The sequence below is a fragment of the Hypanus sabinus genome, unplaced genomic scaffold (assembly GCF_030144855.1).
Source record: "Hypanus sabinus isolate sHypSab1 unplaced genomic scaffold, sHypSab1.hap1 scaffold_315, whole genome shotgun sequence".
Lineage (NCBI taxonomy): Eukaryota > Metazoa > Chordata > Chondrichthyes > Myliobatiformes > Dasyatidae > Hypanus > Hypanus sabinus.
In genome coordinates, this window is record NW_026781226.1 from 381,113 (window position 1) to 399,035 (window position 17,923).

At 43.9% G+C, this 17,923-nt stretch overlaps 1 protein-coding gene across 3 annotated transcripts in view; it reads right to left on the minus strand.

Moving 5' to 3' along the window:
- The window catches only part of LOC132388390 (NACHT, LRR and PYD domains-containing protein 3-like), a 51,447-nt gene extending 34,913 nt beyond the window's left edge, over positions 1–16,534 (minus strand). For all 3 annotated transcript variants that reach the window (XM_059960739.1, XM_059960740.1, XM_059960737.1), the window contains exons 1-5: positions 16,420–16,534; positions 4,387–4,479; positions 3,377–3,531; positions 2,319–2,490; positions 2,169–2,219 (exon numbers count right to left, since the gene is read on the minus strand). In XM_059960739.1, the coding sequence (XP_059816722.1) occupies positions 2,169–2,219; positions 2,319–2,490; positions 3,377–3,531; positions 4,387–4,447 (439 nt within the window). In that variant the 5' untranslated portion in view covers positions 4,448–4,479; positions 16,420–16,534. The remainder of the gene's footprint in view (positions 1–2,168; positions 2,220–2,318; positions 2,491–3,376; positions 3,532–4,386; positions 4,480–16,419) is intronic.
- Positions 16,535–17,923: the final 1,389 nt, after the last annotated feature.

Below are 17,923 nucleotides of genomic sequence, written 5' to 3' on the forward strand. Positions count from 1 at the left end.
GTGCGTGGGTGAGGTGTGTGAGATCTCAAACTTTGTTCGAATCCTGTCATGGGGGTATGGCGTCTCACAAAGTGTCTGGCCTCTGCCAGGTATGTCTGGGGATCTCACAGTGTGTCAGCAACCTGTCAGGGGTGTGTGCGGCCTCACAGTCTGTCAGGACCCTGTCAGGGGTGTGTGGGATCTCACAGTGTGTCAGGACCCTGCCAGGTGTGTGTGGGGACCAAGCGTTTGTTAGGACCGTGTCAGGTGTGTGTGGGGTCTCACAGTGTGTCAGGACCCTGCCAGGTGTGTGTGGGGACTCACAGGTTGTTAGGACCGTGTCTGGTGTGTGCGGGATCTCATAATGTGTCAAGGCACTGTGAAGGGTGTGTTCGGTGTCAGAGTGTGTCAGGGCCCTATCAGGGGTGTGTGGGGTCTCACAGTGTGTCACGACCGTATCAGAAGTGTGTGTGGTCTCACAAGATTTTCCAGAACCTCTCAGGGGTGTGTAGGGTCTCACAGTGTTGTTGGTCCTTGCTCGGGGTGCGTGGGGTCTCACGGTGTTTCTGGACCATGTCACGTATGTGTCGGGTCTCCATTCAATGTATTCGGCTGTGATAGGGCGTGTAGGAAAACATTAATTGTGGACATATTCACTTTACAGAATGTGACACTGGTAGAAATTATGTTCTTCAACAATCAAGGAATTTATCTGTTTCATACTCAGAAATGGGTGTGTGGAATTTCACTGTCATGTCTGTTCCCTCGGCAAACAAATGTGTAATTTTACGAACAAGCTTGCAGTGATTTACCAAATCCATGGTGCTGGGGAAGTGAGGGGTTTCATTAACTGGATGTGGACCAGAACAGCATTAACAGAGGTGACAGAGATGTGAGTAATTTGTAAACTTCCTGTTTTGTCTATCTCTGGTCCCATATTTAAATATCATCTTTGGGATATGTTCTTGTAAACGAGAGAGACTGAACCAGGAATCTGGCTGAGAATCCTTATATTTCTGTTAAGAGCTTCAAATAATCAGATAAAACATGGTCTGATGCAATATTAATATACGCTCTCTCCTCTGTTAAATGTGCAGTTGATTGATCCAACTCAGTCTGCGATGATGAAGCCTTACAATCTCTGAGCCCATGCACTGCCCCGGGCTCCATTTTCACGGACATGATCGGCTTATGGATGTAGTGAGTTTCCCATCCAGACGGTCACAATTTAACTAATTGCAATATTATTTATAGATATTTTCAGTCCTTTGCACCATCCTTGCCGCGATCCCAGAACCCTCGGTTTCCCTGTCCTAATTCCCATCTCTCATCCTTCCACAGTGTCCATCACACAACACCGGCAGACAGCACTTGCAGCTTCTGTGGACTGAGCTGAGGAATACGTCCCCCAGTCTCACCCTCTCTGACACTGTAGCAGTGTTTGCACTAGGGAGTGCAGATGTGAACACAGAGGGGTTCATCTGCTGCTCTGTGGTTGAACAGACCAGTTGTGATGTTACCTGCTTTTCTAATTAAAGTGACGCTATTATTACTATTCTGTGACTGGAACTTCAGTGAACACCCAACTCTAAGGAATGATAACCTGCAGGAACTGGGGAAGTTTAGAAAATGGTTGAGGATGAGGCTGTTCAGGAGAGTCAGTGGCTGGCAAGAGTGAAGAAGTATGTATTTTTTTTCACCCCATCTCCAGATTGCCCTCTTCTACACTCAGACTCCGGTGGGGATCTGTAGTTGCAGGCCCCAGAGCGGTGTGACCACTTTCCTCAAACTCGCCAGCTCTCTGACTCTTTCCTCAAAATGTCCTGTGAAAACTCATCCTCTAGTAAACATGTCTCCCTGTCTCTCTGTATGTTCTCTGTCACCGTGCCAACATTTTCCTGGTCACTTCGCCTCGGCCACATCTGGGCCATTGCGTACCGTTCTGATCGCTACCGGAGGGATGTTGAGGCTTTAGAGAGGGAGCAGAAGAGGTTCACCAGGATGCTGCCTGGTCATTCTGACCCCTGTGGAAGGATCCCTTTCAGCAAACTCCCCAAATCTCTGCATTGTTCTGCATAACGTCTCTTGAAAACGCTCCTCCAGCAAACGTTTCCCATGTCACGGTGCCAGCAACGATATGACCCTGCATAGGATCAGCCATTGATGGAAACAGCGGTTTCTTCACTTACCTTTCAGTTCCCTGGGAATCTCTGATAAGGGTAGATGGACCGGAACACAACCTGTTCAGATTTAAACAATTTGAGGAATTGAAATGTATAAAATCATAAATTGTGTAATGTTTGAGTGCAAAATTAAATTCATCTGTAATACTATCTCACCATGTTCCTGTATTTCTTTCAGTATTTTGTCAAACTTTGGGACTACATTCCGCATTTTGACAATGGTTTCCCACATCACCCTCCGGGCGCGGGAGCCTTTCTCCATCACCAGGCTCAGGAGGAGTTTAGAACTGTCCGCCCGCTCTCCCTTATCAGCGAGATCAGAGATTTTCTGTGAAGAGTAACAGTGAGCATACTGGGGACTGACAGATTCACACAGAGAATGAGAAGTAAATGATGTGCTCTGTAACGGGATCACCCGGACGGGTGCTGATCCTGTCTGGACATGGACTGTACATTCTGAGTGCAGAGCACACGGAGGGACATTCACCGTGAACCTGGTCCACCAGTCAATGAGATCCTGGCTGGTCTGTGACCGCTTCATTGATGTGGCTCCAAATCCATAAATAATTCCTCACCGGATTTGACCGTGTAAAACAGAAATCAGAAAAAACGATCACAGATGAAGAAAGAAATCAGGAGAGTTTTTATAACAGAGTGAGCAGTCTCAAAGAAGTTGCAGAAAAGATGATGTGATTCATCTCCTCAGTCCGCCAGTATCCAACATGACGGCGTATTACTGGTTGACACCTGATGCCTTTCCAGTGCATGTTTGTTTGGTGATTACATATTACAACATAGCAAAATTCCTCAATTCACACTGTTTGCAGTAACAGATTGTAACACAATTATCTGCACCCAGAACAGAACACACTGGAGCTCCTGTGCACCCACAGATGATGCCCGGATCTCACTGACATCCTGCCGTCACGCTGCACGGTCTACCCAAACTGAAACTTCCTGTCATATTTCCATTTAATACTAAAAGCCCACAGAACCGTTACCTGCTCAACTCACTCTGAACATTGAGCAGCCACCCACCAGTCCGCTGGCTCTTTTCACCCCTTTCTATTCAGATTCATATTTTTGTGATTGCAGGTACCGTATTTATATCACAGTTGTGCTTTTATCTAATTTATTATCCGATGAGTGAGGGTCCCAACACCCATCAGTCCTGTGATGTGTGAAAATTCAAACCCATTCTCCCTCCCACTCACCCAATGTTCCTCTCCACTGATCTGATTCTTGGCTGTTAACGCCAGGCTCACTCCGTGCACCCCTCCTTCAATCGCCTGCTCCAGCCTGTCCCGGTAGAAGTCCGTCAACTTCAGCAGCTGGGAATCGTCCCAGCTTGCCAGGAGCTCGGTGATCACTGTGAAGCACAATGGGGAAAAATAAATAAATTATTGACCCATATTGGGCAGCAACCTTCCCTCTGGAACCTAAAGATCACCAAATACAGTCCGGAATATTTTTGTGGGTTGGAAGGAACGGGCTTGGGCTGGGGGTGGGTTTGGTTTGGGAATGGGTATAGGTCCATCTGTTGAAGGCTTCTCTTTCATGCCTCTGCGAATATACCTCTCTGTTTGGAAAGGACTCTGCTTATTGCTGAGAATACAGTGACCCATCAGCATCACTCTCTTCCTGCTGCCCATCACCACCGCTTTGCTCTGGGTTACTGTCTGCCTGTCCGGTCAACTCCTTCCTCAGCAAATCTCTGGGATTTCTCACCAAATGCTGGAGGTACTCAGCAGGTCAAGCAGCATCTATGGAGGAGAATAAACAATCAGTGTTTCAGGCCAAGGCACTTCATCGGACTGGACATGAGGGGACAAAAATTCTAGATATTGTCACATTACTTTCTATTCTTTGTGGTCCTGATCCAAAACAGCAAACGCTTATCCCCCTCCATGGTTGCTGCCTGACCTGCTGAATTCTGCCAATATTTTGTGTGCCTTATTGTGTGTTCCCCAAAACTTTCAGCATCTGCAGAATGTCTTCTGGAGTAACTCGCTACTTTAATCACAACCTGCGAGTGGAGCAGACAGTAAATATACCCCTTGTACGTGTGACTGTGTTCCCCCGAGATGTTAATTCTCTCTCTCTCTCTTTTTCATCTTTCGGCTCAGTCCTTTCACAATTATTTTGTGAATTGCTAATACTGAATTAAACCCAGAGACACAAAGTCTGGGCAATATTTATAAATTAAAATAATTCACCAACATACCTGTGTCCTTTCCCGATGCTGACGTCACTGGAATTCCTCCCTTGCCCACTCCTTGAGCCATTTTGCGGATAGGTGTGATCAGCTTTTGCCGCTCTGTAACAAAACAAAATTTAACAGAAGGGTCAAACATTAATTGTGGTTTAAAGGAGAACACTGTTTCGTTTTTAAACTGAGGCAAACACTTCCAAAGATCTTGGGCCTGTCCACTGAATCCTTGAAACGACATGATCCATATAACATATAAAATTTCAGCAAGGAAACAGGCCTCCTCGGCCCTTTTAGTCCGTGCCGACCCTTACACTCACCGAATCCCCCTGGCCTGCACTCAGCCCCTAACCGTCCATTCCTTTCCTGTCCATATACCTATCCAATTTTACTTTAACTAACAATACCGAACCTGCCTCTACCACTTCTACTGGTAGCTCGTTCCACACAGCTACCACTCTCGCAGTAAAGAAATTCCCCCTGGTGTTACCCTTAAACTTTTGCCCCTTAATTTTCAATTCATGGCCTCTTGTCCATGTGCGCCCATCCATTTCCTTGCTCTCCATGGATTGTACAGCGTGCCGGGACTTTCCAAGATATCTACTCGCTATATTGCAGACAATTCCCTTTTAGGAACCAATCTTTTGTCCTGGACCGGGAGTGATGCTGAAGTCAGGCTGAGCAGACAGCGCCTACTGTTTTAACCCTCCAACCACTGGTGGCGCTATGGACAACAGTTACAGCAGTGTGGGTAGAACCATTTCTGCTGACCAATGAGACAGCTACTCCTCTCATCACTGAATTATACAGATTTTTCAGTCACATCTGATTCTCGCCGTCTCATTTCGCTTTAACATCCCCTGGCATTGACACCTATGGCAATACATGGTTGGAGTTTATGTAAAACACTCTCACATTCTGAACAATGCAATCTCACCCATAGCATCGTGACATCTTTTACATAACCACGACATTTTCTCCGGCATGATTTTAAGATCATTATTATCACCTAGAACACGGTCAAGATTTCTTTGAACATTTACTGGCTATTACCAGATTGTTACATCGTACCTTGTTAACCACAATGTAGACTTGTCAAATATACAAAACAACAAGTTGGCAAAACACCTTTAACATAAAAAAACAGAAAATCTGGAATTATTCAACAAGACAAAGAGTATTTTAATATTTCAGTTGGAAGGCCCTGTATCAGAGCTGAGCCTGCGTGTAGGAGTCAGGTATCTTCTTTATGTGCCTTGCAGTCTGTGTTTCGTCTTTATGATTTTTATTTGTTTCTCATTCTGTTCCAAAACACGGTCTGCCCTCCATTCACTACAGCTGTCCCACCCTGGACTGACTGTCCAAATGACCCAGCTCTCACTTGTTCAAGTTGAAAACCATTCGCCATTTCTCAGACCATTTCCATAACTATCCAAGATGTCTCTGAAATTCATTCTAACCTGTTGCAATATCAACCAGAGTCCCGAATTTAGCATCAAACTTGCTGACTGTGTCATGTCAAGATTTCTTTGAACATTTACTGGCTATTACCAGATTGTTACATCGCACCTTGTTAATTACAATGTAGACTTGCCATACATACAAAACAACAAGTTGGCAAAACATCTTTAACATGAATAAAACAAAGCAGCTGGTATTATTTAACAAGACAGAGTATATTAATATTTCATATACAAATCAATAGCATGAATAACGTATTAACGAGGGTATGGACGCTGATATGCACGTCCCACTTGTGCCCCCATTCACTAAATCCATCTTCAGTCATGACCCTGTCATTGAACCCGGTGAGAATCCACCTTGCCAGCTCCCCGTGAATCCCACGTGACCGAACCTTCCCGATCAGCTGCCATGTAGGATCCTGTTACAGACTTTACCAAAGTTCAGATGAACAACATCACTGCCCTATTTCATCTATCCTCATAGTTAGCTCTTCAAAAATCTCCAGAATACTTGACAGACATGACGTCCCACTGGGTGGTGCAGACAGCAATATCCTTATAAGCAATGTCCAACTTCACATTGCACATTTCACATTGGACTTCAGCTTCACTGCAGACTGAGGAAATTCCAATCCGGCTGTAGAGTCACCGGCCCAATATTATCACCCATACAAAGATGCTTTGTGCCGGTGATTTTCCGTTGTGTTCCTGCCTTTTCTGATTCACAGACTAAGGCGGAAATGGAACCTAATGACCCTCAGCCGGGGCCGGTGCTCAGGCTGGTTCCCCGGTCTATAGATTGTGAGACGATGCGGATACACTTCATCTTGTCTCTGATCACAATGTCATTGCTGTGTGGGACCTTGCCCAGCACAGCTGGCTGCCATGTTTCCCATCAGTGTAACAGGAAGAAAATGTAAAATTCTGAAGTAGAAAATGCTACTTTATAAAATGCTCAGTACATCAGACTGCATCTCTGAAAGGAGTAATGGTGGAAGACCCAATATCTGAAATGGAACTGTCCAAGATGCTGTCGATCCGCTGGGAGTTTCCAGTATTTCCGTCCGCTTATTTTAAATTTCCTGCAACTGTAGTTTTATTCCACCTCGTTATTTTAATACACAGATGGTAACTGATTGCAAAGTATCAGCAACACGCTAAAATGTAAATGCACCCCACCCCAACCAGTTTGTTAGTTCTGAGTTCATTCAGACCCTGGTGTAACTCATTCCATACAGTCAATGCTCACAGCATCCCTTCGTCCCACTATCATTACTGACACATTTGCCCCTGAGGCCTCTGACTCTACGCTGAGAGGCGGTGAACACAGAGCGATAAAATGTGCATCTCTTCTTGCAGCTGTGGCAGGCCGTTACCCTGGAAATGCAGGAAATGGCTCATCAAATTTAACCGATAAAGGAAATAACAAACTCAACATCAGTTGCTATGAATTTCATTATGACAAAGATTAACACTGCAGCCATTTTGTAACGGGGAAACTAAAATTGAAATGGCTGTTTTTTCCCTGCCACTTGCTGCATTCAATTAAACCATTGGTATTCCTAGTTATTAAAAATAAACAATCCTGGAAAAGGTGCAAAACAAAACTTCACAATGAAGACAAAGTGTAGAAGAAAGATTGCTGAAATATGTCATTGTGGCAATGGGATACAGTCTGAAAAGTGGCTGAACAAGATAGTTGATATATATCATTGAGGTGATGGGATACAGACTGGACAGAGGTTGAACGAGATGGTTGATATATATCACTGAGATGGTGGGATACAGGCTGGACAGAGATTGAACAAGATAGTTGATATATATCAGTGAGGTGGTGAGAAACAGGCTGGACAGAAGTTGAACAAGATGGTTGATATTTATCATTGAGGTGATGAAATACAGACTGGACAGAGCTTGAACAAGATGGTTGATATATATCATTGAGGTGATGGGATACAGGCTGGACAGAGATTGAACAAGATGGTTCATATATATCATTGAGGTGATGGGATACAGACTGGACAGAGGTTGAACGAGATGGTTGATATATATCTTTGAGGTGATGAAATACAGACTGGACAGCGGTTGAACAAGATGGTTCATATATATCATTGAGATGGTAGGGTACAGACTGGACAGAAGTTGAAGAGGATGGTTGATATATATCATAGACGTGATGGGAAACAGGCTGGACAGAGGTTGAACAAGATCGTTGATATATATCATTGAGATGGTGGGGTACAGACTGGACAGAGGTTGAACAAGATCGTTGATATATATCATTGAGATGGTGGGGTACAGACTTACAGAGGTTGAACAGGATGTTTGATATATATCATTGAGATGGTGGCATACGGTCTGGACAGAAGTTGAACAAGATGGGTAGGGAATGAGCAGATTGACTAGGTGGGAGAAAGAATAATGTGCCTTCTCTGATGGTCCTCAAGCAATAAACAGATACTGAAATCATAGTGCACACTACTAGATAACAGATTCAAATATAACAAAGCTAGAACAAACAATATGAACTTTGGTATGTGCCCTTTTCTACTCTACACACCTTATCAATGCACCGCAGAAAGTATCCCATCCCGATAATTCACATCTTTATACGGCTACTGATCTTCCTTTAACTGAATGAAATAGCGATTTTCACTCAACCTCTGTACATGGAAAACAAAATAAAGTCCTCCCAATCCCTGTCACTATTCCAACCTTCCCACATCCCCCCTGAAATAGATCCACCTCTCACTCCCCAGCTCTTCCCTTATCCCCACCCCTCAGCTCTTTTTTCTGACTATTTCCCGTCCACTCTCAGTCCAGAGGGAGGGTCTCGGCCGGAAATGCTGACGGTCCATTTCCAACCACAGATGCTGCCCGACCCACTGAGTTTCTCTGGCAGTTTGTTCCTAGGTCTGTATAACCCGTGTTAGTATGGGGAATGGGATTTTACACCATAGTCCAGGCACAATCTCATCAAAGCCCAAATAATTGTTACGGTAATTGCCACACTTAAACACGAGAAAACTTGTAAATGCTGGAAATCCAAAGCAACACACACAAAATTCTGGAGGATCTCAGCACATTAGGCAGTATCTATGGAAAAGCGTGAACCCCGACAGAATCACACATCTTCTCCACGTCTCACACAGAATTTCCCGCAGCCCATGTCCATCTGTCCGAAACGTTTACTTCATTGCGGAAAGAGGAACGGCCAGACCCATCTGTGGAAACAATAAGCTCGGGCGAACCCCAAGCACTGTAAATGCTATATTCCTGGACTCCCCATCCCAGTACTATAACCCATGTCCCAGGACTCTTTACTGCCAGTAATGTGATGCCGTGTCTGATCTATTCCCAGTTCAAACACTAGCACCGATGAACCAAACCATGACGGAATAGGAACCAGAGGAAGCTTTCTCTGGACGGAGATCGAGGTTGAATCCTAGACTTGGGTCACACCATGGACGCGGATACATTTCAGCTGGTCACTGTAGGTAAACCGAGCGTACTTGTTGATTATTTTATTGTTGAGTGTGAACTAGACCAGGTTAGTTAGCCACCACAATTCCTGTAGTGGAACAGGAACCAGTTGTTTAAATATTAAACAGGTAATATAGTCCTGGAAACAGAGTAGAGCAGATGTGTCTTTCCTTCTGATGCACACATATTGACTGGTTGCAAGATGCTTGTGACAGCTTAGAAAAGATTTGCATAAAGGCAATCCCAACATTCATTGCCCATCTCTTCCTTCCAACACAGGCATCATATATTCCATACAGTAAATGCTCAAAGCATCCTAGAATCCACACCGGCTCCTGAGCCCACTGTGTCTTCACGGTGAATACCGTGCGATAAAATCTTCAACGCTCCTTGAATTGCTGGTGGACTGTTACACTGGTGACTGAGGAGGAGGCCCACCAGATGTAAAGGAAAAAGGAACTAACATTCTCGACCACACATGTTTTGAGTTTCCTTATGACCACAATGAAAACTGAACACTCAGTAATGTTGTAATGTTCAAACTAAAATACCAGTATCCAGTAAATCTGCTGTTAGCTCCTTCTCCACCGCACTTTCAGCAATGCTGAAGCTGGTCTAAAATTAACCCATTGTTAAATACGATTAGTCTGCTTCAAACGATGGTAATCTGTTATTTACAAAATACATTACACAATACATTATGGTGATATTCATGAAGTTTCCCTCTTTACTTATATTACCAATTAAAATATCTATCAAATTTTTCTAGCTTCGAATAATGTGAAAGCAAGTTTGACAATACAGGCAAGATTCAAGCCCTGCTGCTGAACAGAACGATGGAGGAGAAGGTTTGTAGATACAACTCAGTGGTTGAGAGGTTTTGTTCTCTGTTCCAAGACACCTCTCGTGATGAAAACATCTTTACCCGTCCACTCTATGCATTCATCAGTATTTGCTGCGTTTCAATGTGTTCTGAGCTCCCAGCGTGCCCCCACCATCCCTTTGAGAGCAGGCCCAGGGACAGTAAATGCTCCACTTATATTAAGCTTTTCATTCCAGAAATCATTATTATAAAAAAACGACTGTAATGAGCACATTTCCATGAATAACAACATATTTGATGGCAGTGTAATTATTTGAGAAAACCTGTTGTTTCCTTACTGCCTCATTAACGGGTCAAATGATCTTCCGAAGATCAGCCAGCTCATCTATGCACGGAGTCAGAAGACATGGGGAGATTTTCAATGATTTCTCTGTGTCTGCATGTACTTGGGAGAGAGATGGAGATGATAGAAATGAGGACTCGATCATCAAGTCATGGATTGTATACAGTTCACAGAGCAGGTGCTTGCTGTCTTGAGTTGAATTTGGATGGATGGATCTCCAGGGCCTGAGAACGTGTTCCCTTGGAGCATTTGGGACACCTGTGTTGAAACTGTGCAGACGCAGGCAGAGACAGATAAAATGGCCATAGGTACAGGTGATATGATAAACGACGAGAGGAGAGCTAAATTTGCTTTCTTATTTTGGAAAGGTTCAGTAAGTAAGAAGGGAAACTGACATCAGGCCTGGGTAAGTTATTGGAAGAGATCACAAGGAATGGGATATGAAGCATTTCGATAGAAAGGGATAGTCAACCTGGCAGGCCCTATCTAATCTAATTATGGACGTTTTTGAGGAAATTATCAAGAAGATTGAGGAAGTGAATGTGGGGGGTCTTTGCCAATATTGACGTTAACACGGTGTTTGTTAACATTCTGCATGGGAGGCTGGTCCAAAAAGGTAAGGTGCGTAGCATTCAGGATGAATCACGGGAAGAAGCCAGAGAATGCTTGCAGATTACTGTCCATCTGGGCTGAATAGAGACATGTGACCTGCGGGGTTTTGCAGGGAAAGGGACAGGTTCCTTGGCATTGATATTAATGATTTAGATGAAAGATGAAATGCGCCAAACTCGACGAGCAAATCTGTGGATTATACCGAGATGGGGATATGGGAGACAGTGAGAAACGCTACCGAAGTTGCTCGGTGCCCTGGACCAGCTGGGAAGTTGGGTTAAATCTAGAAGAGGGCATTTATAGCGGACGACGGTGGGCTGTTGCAATCTGACAGGAGAAACCAGGACATCATTTACACAGTGAATGGGAAAGGTCTGCGCTGTGTGACAAAGTAAATTAACATGGGAATACAGATTCAGAATCCCTCCAATGTTGCACTAGAGTTCGATGGTGTCGTAAAGAGAGCTCCAGGAATATTAACCTTAATAAATCACGGCATGGTCAGAAGAATTGGGATGCTAATGCTAAAGTTGTAGAATACACTGTAAATCCAGTTTTGCTGAATTGTGTGGACTGCTCATCAGCTACTTGAAGGAAAGGTCTCAATAATCGTGTAAGAATCCAAAGGAAATTACACACATGTTGCAGGTATTTAAGGAAATGATGTCAGGTGTAGGATGAACAGATTTGAAATTGAGTAACTGGTGCATAGGAAAGTCAGCGAAGATCCCAGTTGGGGTTCCTACACTTTTTAATATCATGCACTCCTCCGATTAGCCGAGGAGTGTATTGAACCATCTCCCAGTAGAGGTGGCAGCTGCAGGTTGAATTGCAGCATTTAAAAGCAGTTGTTTATATGTACAGTACCTGGATGAAAGAGTTATGGAAGAGAATAGTCTAGATGCAGGTGAATGGGGCTAATCAGGGAATGACACGGACTAGATGGGTTCAAAGGCATGCTTCTGTGCTATAGGACAATGAATCTAATTTGAGCGTTCCATGCAAGTCCATTTCCCAGAAGAATGAAATCATTTCAGAGTAATGTCTTGAGAAGCTACAAATGAAAAAAAAAAATCACTAAAAAGTTGAGGAATTGAAAATAAACGAAAAGGGAAATAACAAACTCCAATCACAGCTGTGAGTTTCATTGTGACAATGATCAACTATACAGCCAATTTGTAACTGTGAGACAAAAGTTGTAATGGCTAATTTAGCCCTGTTTCGAGCTGCATTCAATTAACCTTCTGGTGGTTCTAGAGAAAAACAAAACAAAACAAAACAAGAAATTCTTGCAAGACTCGGTGAGGGAAAATGAAGAAGAAAGTAACTGACAGTGAAAACAAATGTTAGAATAAATATTGCAGATCAGTGAGTTGATGGGATACGACTGGACAGAGGGTGAACATGATTGTTGTTATCCAGCACTCAGAGATTGGATATAGGTTGGGCAGAGTTTGAACAGGATGGTCGATATATATATCCTCAAGGTGGTGGATACAGACTGGACAGAGGTTGAACAGGATGGTTGATATATATCATTGAGGTGATGGGATACAGGCTGGACAGAGTCTGAACGAGATGGTTGATATATATCATTGAGGTGGTGGGATACAGGCTGAATATAGGTTGAAGGAGGAATGGGCAGAAAATGGCAAATGAAATGTGAGGTGTGAGGTGTTACACTTCGGTACGTCAAAGCAAGGTAGAACATACAAGGTAAATAGTAGGACACTGAGGAGTGCAGTAGAATAGAGGGATCTGGGAGTACAGATACATAGTTCCCAAAAAGTGGTGTCTCAATTAGATAGGTTTGCAAAGAGAGCTTTTGGTACATAGGCCTTTATAAATCAAAGTGTAGAGTATAAGAGTTGGAATGTAATGGTGAGGTTGTATAAGACATTGGTGAGACCGAATTTAGAGTATTGTGTGCAGTTTTGGTCACCTAATTACAGGAAGGATATTAATAAGGTTGGAAGAGTGCAGAGAGGGTTTACAAGGATGTTGCCAGGACTTGAGAAACTGAGTTATAGAGAAAGGTTGAACAGGTTAGGACTTTATTCCCTGGCAGGTAGGAGAATGAGGCGTGATTTGATAGAGGTGTATAAAATTATGATGGGTATAGATAGAGTGAATGCAAGCAAGCTTTTCCCATTGAGGTCAGGGGAAAAAAAAACGAGGTTATAGGTTAAGGGTGAAGTGGGAAAAGTTTAAAGGAAACTTTAAGGGGGCTTCTTCACGCAGAGAGGGGTGGGAATGTGAAATGAACTGCCAGATGAAGTGGTGAATGCGGGCTCACTTTTGACATTTAAGAAACACTTGGACAGGTATATGGATGAGAGGGGTTTGGAGAGATATGTCCCAGGTACACGTCAGTGGGACTAAGCAGAAAAATAGTTCGACACAGCCAAGAAGGGCCAAAAGGCCTGTTTCTGTGCTGTAATGTTCTCTGGTTCTATGGAATGCGTGTAGGTATTTGCCCCTTAGTTTTAGTAAGGTCATGAATTTACGTTGACAAGTGAAATATTTAAGGGGAATCAGAGCGGGAACTATTTCACTCAGTGGGAGGGGCGAATGTGGAAGCAGGTCCCAGCGGAACTGGTAGATGCGGGTTCAATTGCAGGGTCTAAGAGAAGTTTGCGTAGGTACATCGTTGAGCAAAGTATTGAGGCTGTGGTTTGCGTGCAGGTGGATTAGTCCAGGCAGAGAATGTGACGGACTAGATGGGCTGAAAGGACTGTTTCTGCGCTGTAGGGGAATAAATCTTTACTGAGCATTCTACGTAAGTCCATTTCCCTGAAAACACAAATCATTCCAAGCTAATGTTTTAAAAAAGCTACAAAATCAAGAAACATTTTCAAGCTAATGAACCTAAAATAACCTAAAAAAGAAATAAAAAACTACATCACATGCTGTGAGCTTCATTATGACAAATGTTAATGCTGCAGCCATTTTGTCATGGTGAAACTAAAAACTGTAATGGCTGCCTTTACTTTTTAAGACCATAGATATAGGAACAGAATTACGCCATTAGGACCATCGAGCGTGCTCCGTCATTTTATCGTGACTGATACATTTTTCTTCGGCCTCAGTTTTCTGCCTTTCCCCAATTTTCTGCCTTACCCCCCATACCTCCACCTTAAATCTACATACAAGCGTCCCCCACAGCTGCCTGCGGCAAGGAAATCCACAGATTCCCCACTCTGATTAAAGAGATTCCGGCTCATCACCATTCTAAAGGGGCGCACCTCTTTACTGAAGCTGTGACCTCTGGTCTTCCACCAGAGGAAACACCCTTTCCACATCCACTCTATCAAGGCTTTTCACTATTTGATATGTTCAATTAGGGCACCTCTCAGTCTTCTGAATTCCAGTGATTAATTGACTCAGAGTCATCAGACGCTCTTTTTCTGACAAGCCTCTGAAGCGGGGAATCATTTTCGTGAACCGCCTTTGACCCATCACCTGTTTCAGCACATTCAGTCTAAGATAACCGGTGCAGAACTGTTCACAATATTCCAAGTGAGGCCTCACCAGTGCTTTATGAAATGTCAACATTACTTTCTTGTTTTTATATTCTAGTCCTCTTGAAATGAATGTTAACATTGCATTTGCTTCCTCACCACTGATACAATGTGCAAATTAACCTCTATGGAATCCTGTGCAATATCTCCTTTGTGTCTCAGTTGTTTGCATTTTCTGTCCATTTAAAAACTAGTGAACCAGTTCATTTCTTCCAACAATGTAAATGACCATACCCTTCCCGACACGATATTTCATTTGCCACATATCTGCGCGTCCTCCTAATCTGTCCTAAATCCTTCTCCATAAAACTATCTGCCCTCCACCACCCTTCGTATCCTCTGCAAACATTACTACAACCATCAATTCCATCATCCAAATCATTGACATATAAGGCAAAAATAACCGGTCCCATCACAGACCCCTGTGGAACACCACTAGTCACCGGCAGCCGAACAGTAAAGGCTCGCTTTATTCCCACTCCTCGTCTCCTGCCAAACAACGAGTGGTCTATCTATGCGAGAGTCTTTCCTGCCATACCCTAGGATCCTAGCTTATACTTCTTACCTTACCGGGTGTTGCATTCAAAATACATCTTAACTAACAAAAAAAAAAGGATTCCTGAAAAACTCATTGAGATTAAATGTGTAAAATAATACTTCACAATGAAGACAAAGGTTGCAGGAAACATTGCTGATATACTGTACATCATTCAGGTGGGTACACACGGGCTGGTGAGAGGTTGCACAAGATGCGAGTGAATGACGAGATGGAACCATGTGGCTGAGGGATCAAGGACAGTCACTGGTGGTCATTCAGCAATACACGGGGACTGACTTATACGATAGAAAAAGATTCTAAAATGACAAGCCTAGATCAAACAACAATAACTTTGGCTGAGGCACATTGCCCCTCCCCAAACCTTATCAAAGCGCCACAGAAAGTATCCCATCCGGATACATAACGCCTTCAGAAGTCTACCGCTCTACCCCTGACTGCAAGGAACTGCAGGAAACTGTGGGCACCGCTGAGGACATGACAGAAACTAGACTCCCCTCCCTGGACTGTGACTGCACTTCCCATTGCATCAGTAAAGAAGGCTGCATTAAAGATCCTCATAACCCTCGCTATTCTCTCTTGATCTCCAGTCTAACTCGATGTACACTGAACAAGTTTGAGAAGCCCAACTAACTGGAAAAGGCTTATTTGTTGCATTTATTTAGGTTATAAAACCGGAATCATTGGCTGCCCTTCGGCAAGTCGGAACAGTGGCATGGATTCAACAAAAACAAACACAACGATGGCCACCCAGAACGAGAGGCCGTGAGAGATCTGGATGTCACTGCCTTGTCTGAACGGGTGAAAGATGGATCTACTCAGACAGACGGAGCAGTGTCCCGAAGGTGCGATTACTCGGTTTAACCTTCTCTGTCTGCAAGAACACAACAGGTGGAAAGGTCACTTCCCGCGCCCTGGAATGATGTAAAACAATTGTAGACACAGGCTATCGATCCCGGTGAAGGTTTGACCGATGTGGGGCCAGGTGACGAAGGTAAAGTTCCCGGGATAAACCTCAATGGATGAGTGCAGTCTCGGTATCACCACCCCATCACGCTCCCAGGACCAGGACAAGAGGGGCTGAGCGGCGGCTCATCTCAGTCGGTATGTTGTGAAGGTCCCACAACACAGACCGACCCCGGCAGGTTCTGTCCAGCAAGCGCAGGGAGGCCGCCAGATCGGGGAAGTTAACTGGGTGCATTACCTTACATCAGACGTCCACACTGGGGACCAGCCTCAGTACTCACCGATGAGAACTTGTTTTCACGCCCGGACAGTGAAGCCTCCCCCGGATTCCCGACTCTTGGATTGATGGTCGTCTCCTAATCCGGATCCTACAGACGACCCGCCGCCGCCACCGACCAGCTTCAATACAGAACTGAAGGGAAGTCCGGACTGTAATTTATGTCAACAGAGCTGGGGGCGGAGCCTCGGAAACAAGGCAGATCTGACGGTAAAATGGGAGCGGGGAGAGTGCTCACGTGACTTACACATACATGTACGTCCATGAAATTTTGCAAAATTTTACAATTTTCGCCGTCAGCTCAGAATCTGACAACAAAACTTCCTTAAGAATATGCGATTATATCACAGACCTTGTAGCTCTGTTTAGACTGTGACGAGATCTGAAGGATTATTCTAAAGTGGACTGTTCCTTTAAACAAGAAAGAGAGCGAACAGCTTGTTTGATAATTCAGCAGCAGGGAGACAGAAAGTCTGTGAGTTGCCTTGGAAACTGAAAGGCGGAGTTATGTGATGGACAGCTTGTGTTCAGCACTTGGAGATAAATACAAGTTCAGTTGACTTTTTAATCAGACACACACCGGAGACACACAAGACACACCACAGGAGACAGACGACTCCAGAGGCAAGGGGAACACCGGTGGGCTTTGTGTACCCACGACAAGGGTGGGTTTTTGCTCACAGTGTGGACAAAGGGGTGACCGGTGCTGAGCTATCGGTGTGTTTAACCCTGGTCTGGGGTTGATAACTCCACCAAGAAGACGACATCCCCTTTTTGTGGTCACAAGTTGGTGACTTTTAAATAAGTTTCGGAAGCAAGAAGACGACGTGGATGATCGACATCGGCATTGCAAGATAAACCAACACCCTAACTCTCCAACTCTACTCAAACCAAATACCAGAACTGAACTGATTACTTACCATCCCACCGTGAGACTGTATCACCCAATCACCTGATCTGGGGAAACTTATTTACTCACCTATATATGTGCATAAACTCTGCTAACCTGTTTACTTTTTCTCGTTTTATATGACTTTATTCACGTAGTTTATCTTACTTTATTCACGTAGTTACTAAAATATAGAGTTTATAACGGAAGACTCAGACTCCAGGTGTGTCCATTTCTGCTGGTTCTTATTAACCCGATACGTGATATCAGTAAATTGGACGCTCGTCCATACTGCTTCAAAACTCGGTTATCTGTTATTTACACAATATATATTACAGAAAGAAATTTCCTTCTTTGCTTAGTTAAGTAATTAAAAATGCTAACAAATTTTTGTAGCTTCGAATAACGTAAAAGTACAGTTGATATTACAAGGAAGCTTCTGACCCTGCTACTGGATAGAATGATGGAGGAGAAGATTTGTAGATACATATCAGTGGTCTGTGAGGTTTTGTTCTCTGTTCAAACACACATCTCCTGAAGAAAACATCTTTATCCACACACTGTACGGAGTCATCAGTATTTACTACGTTTCAATGAGTTTCCCCCTCCTAGTGTGTCC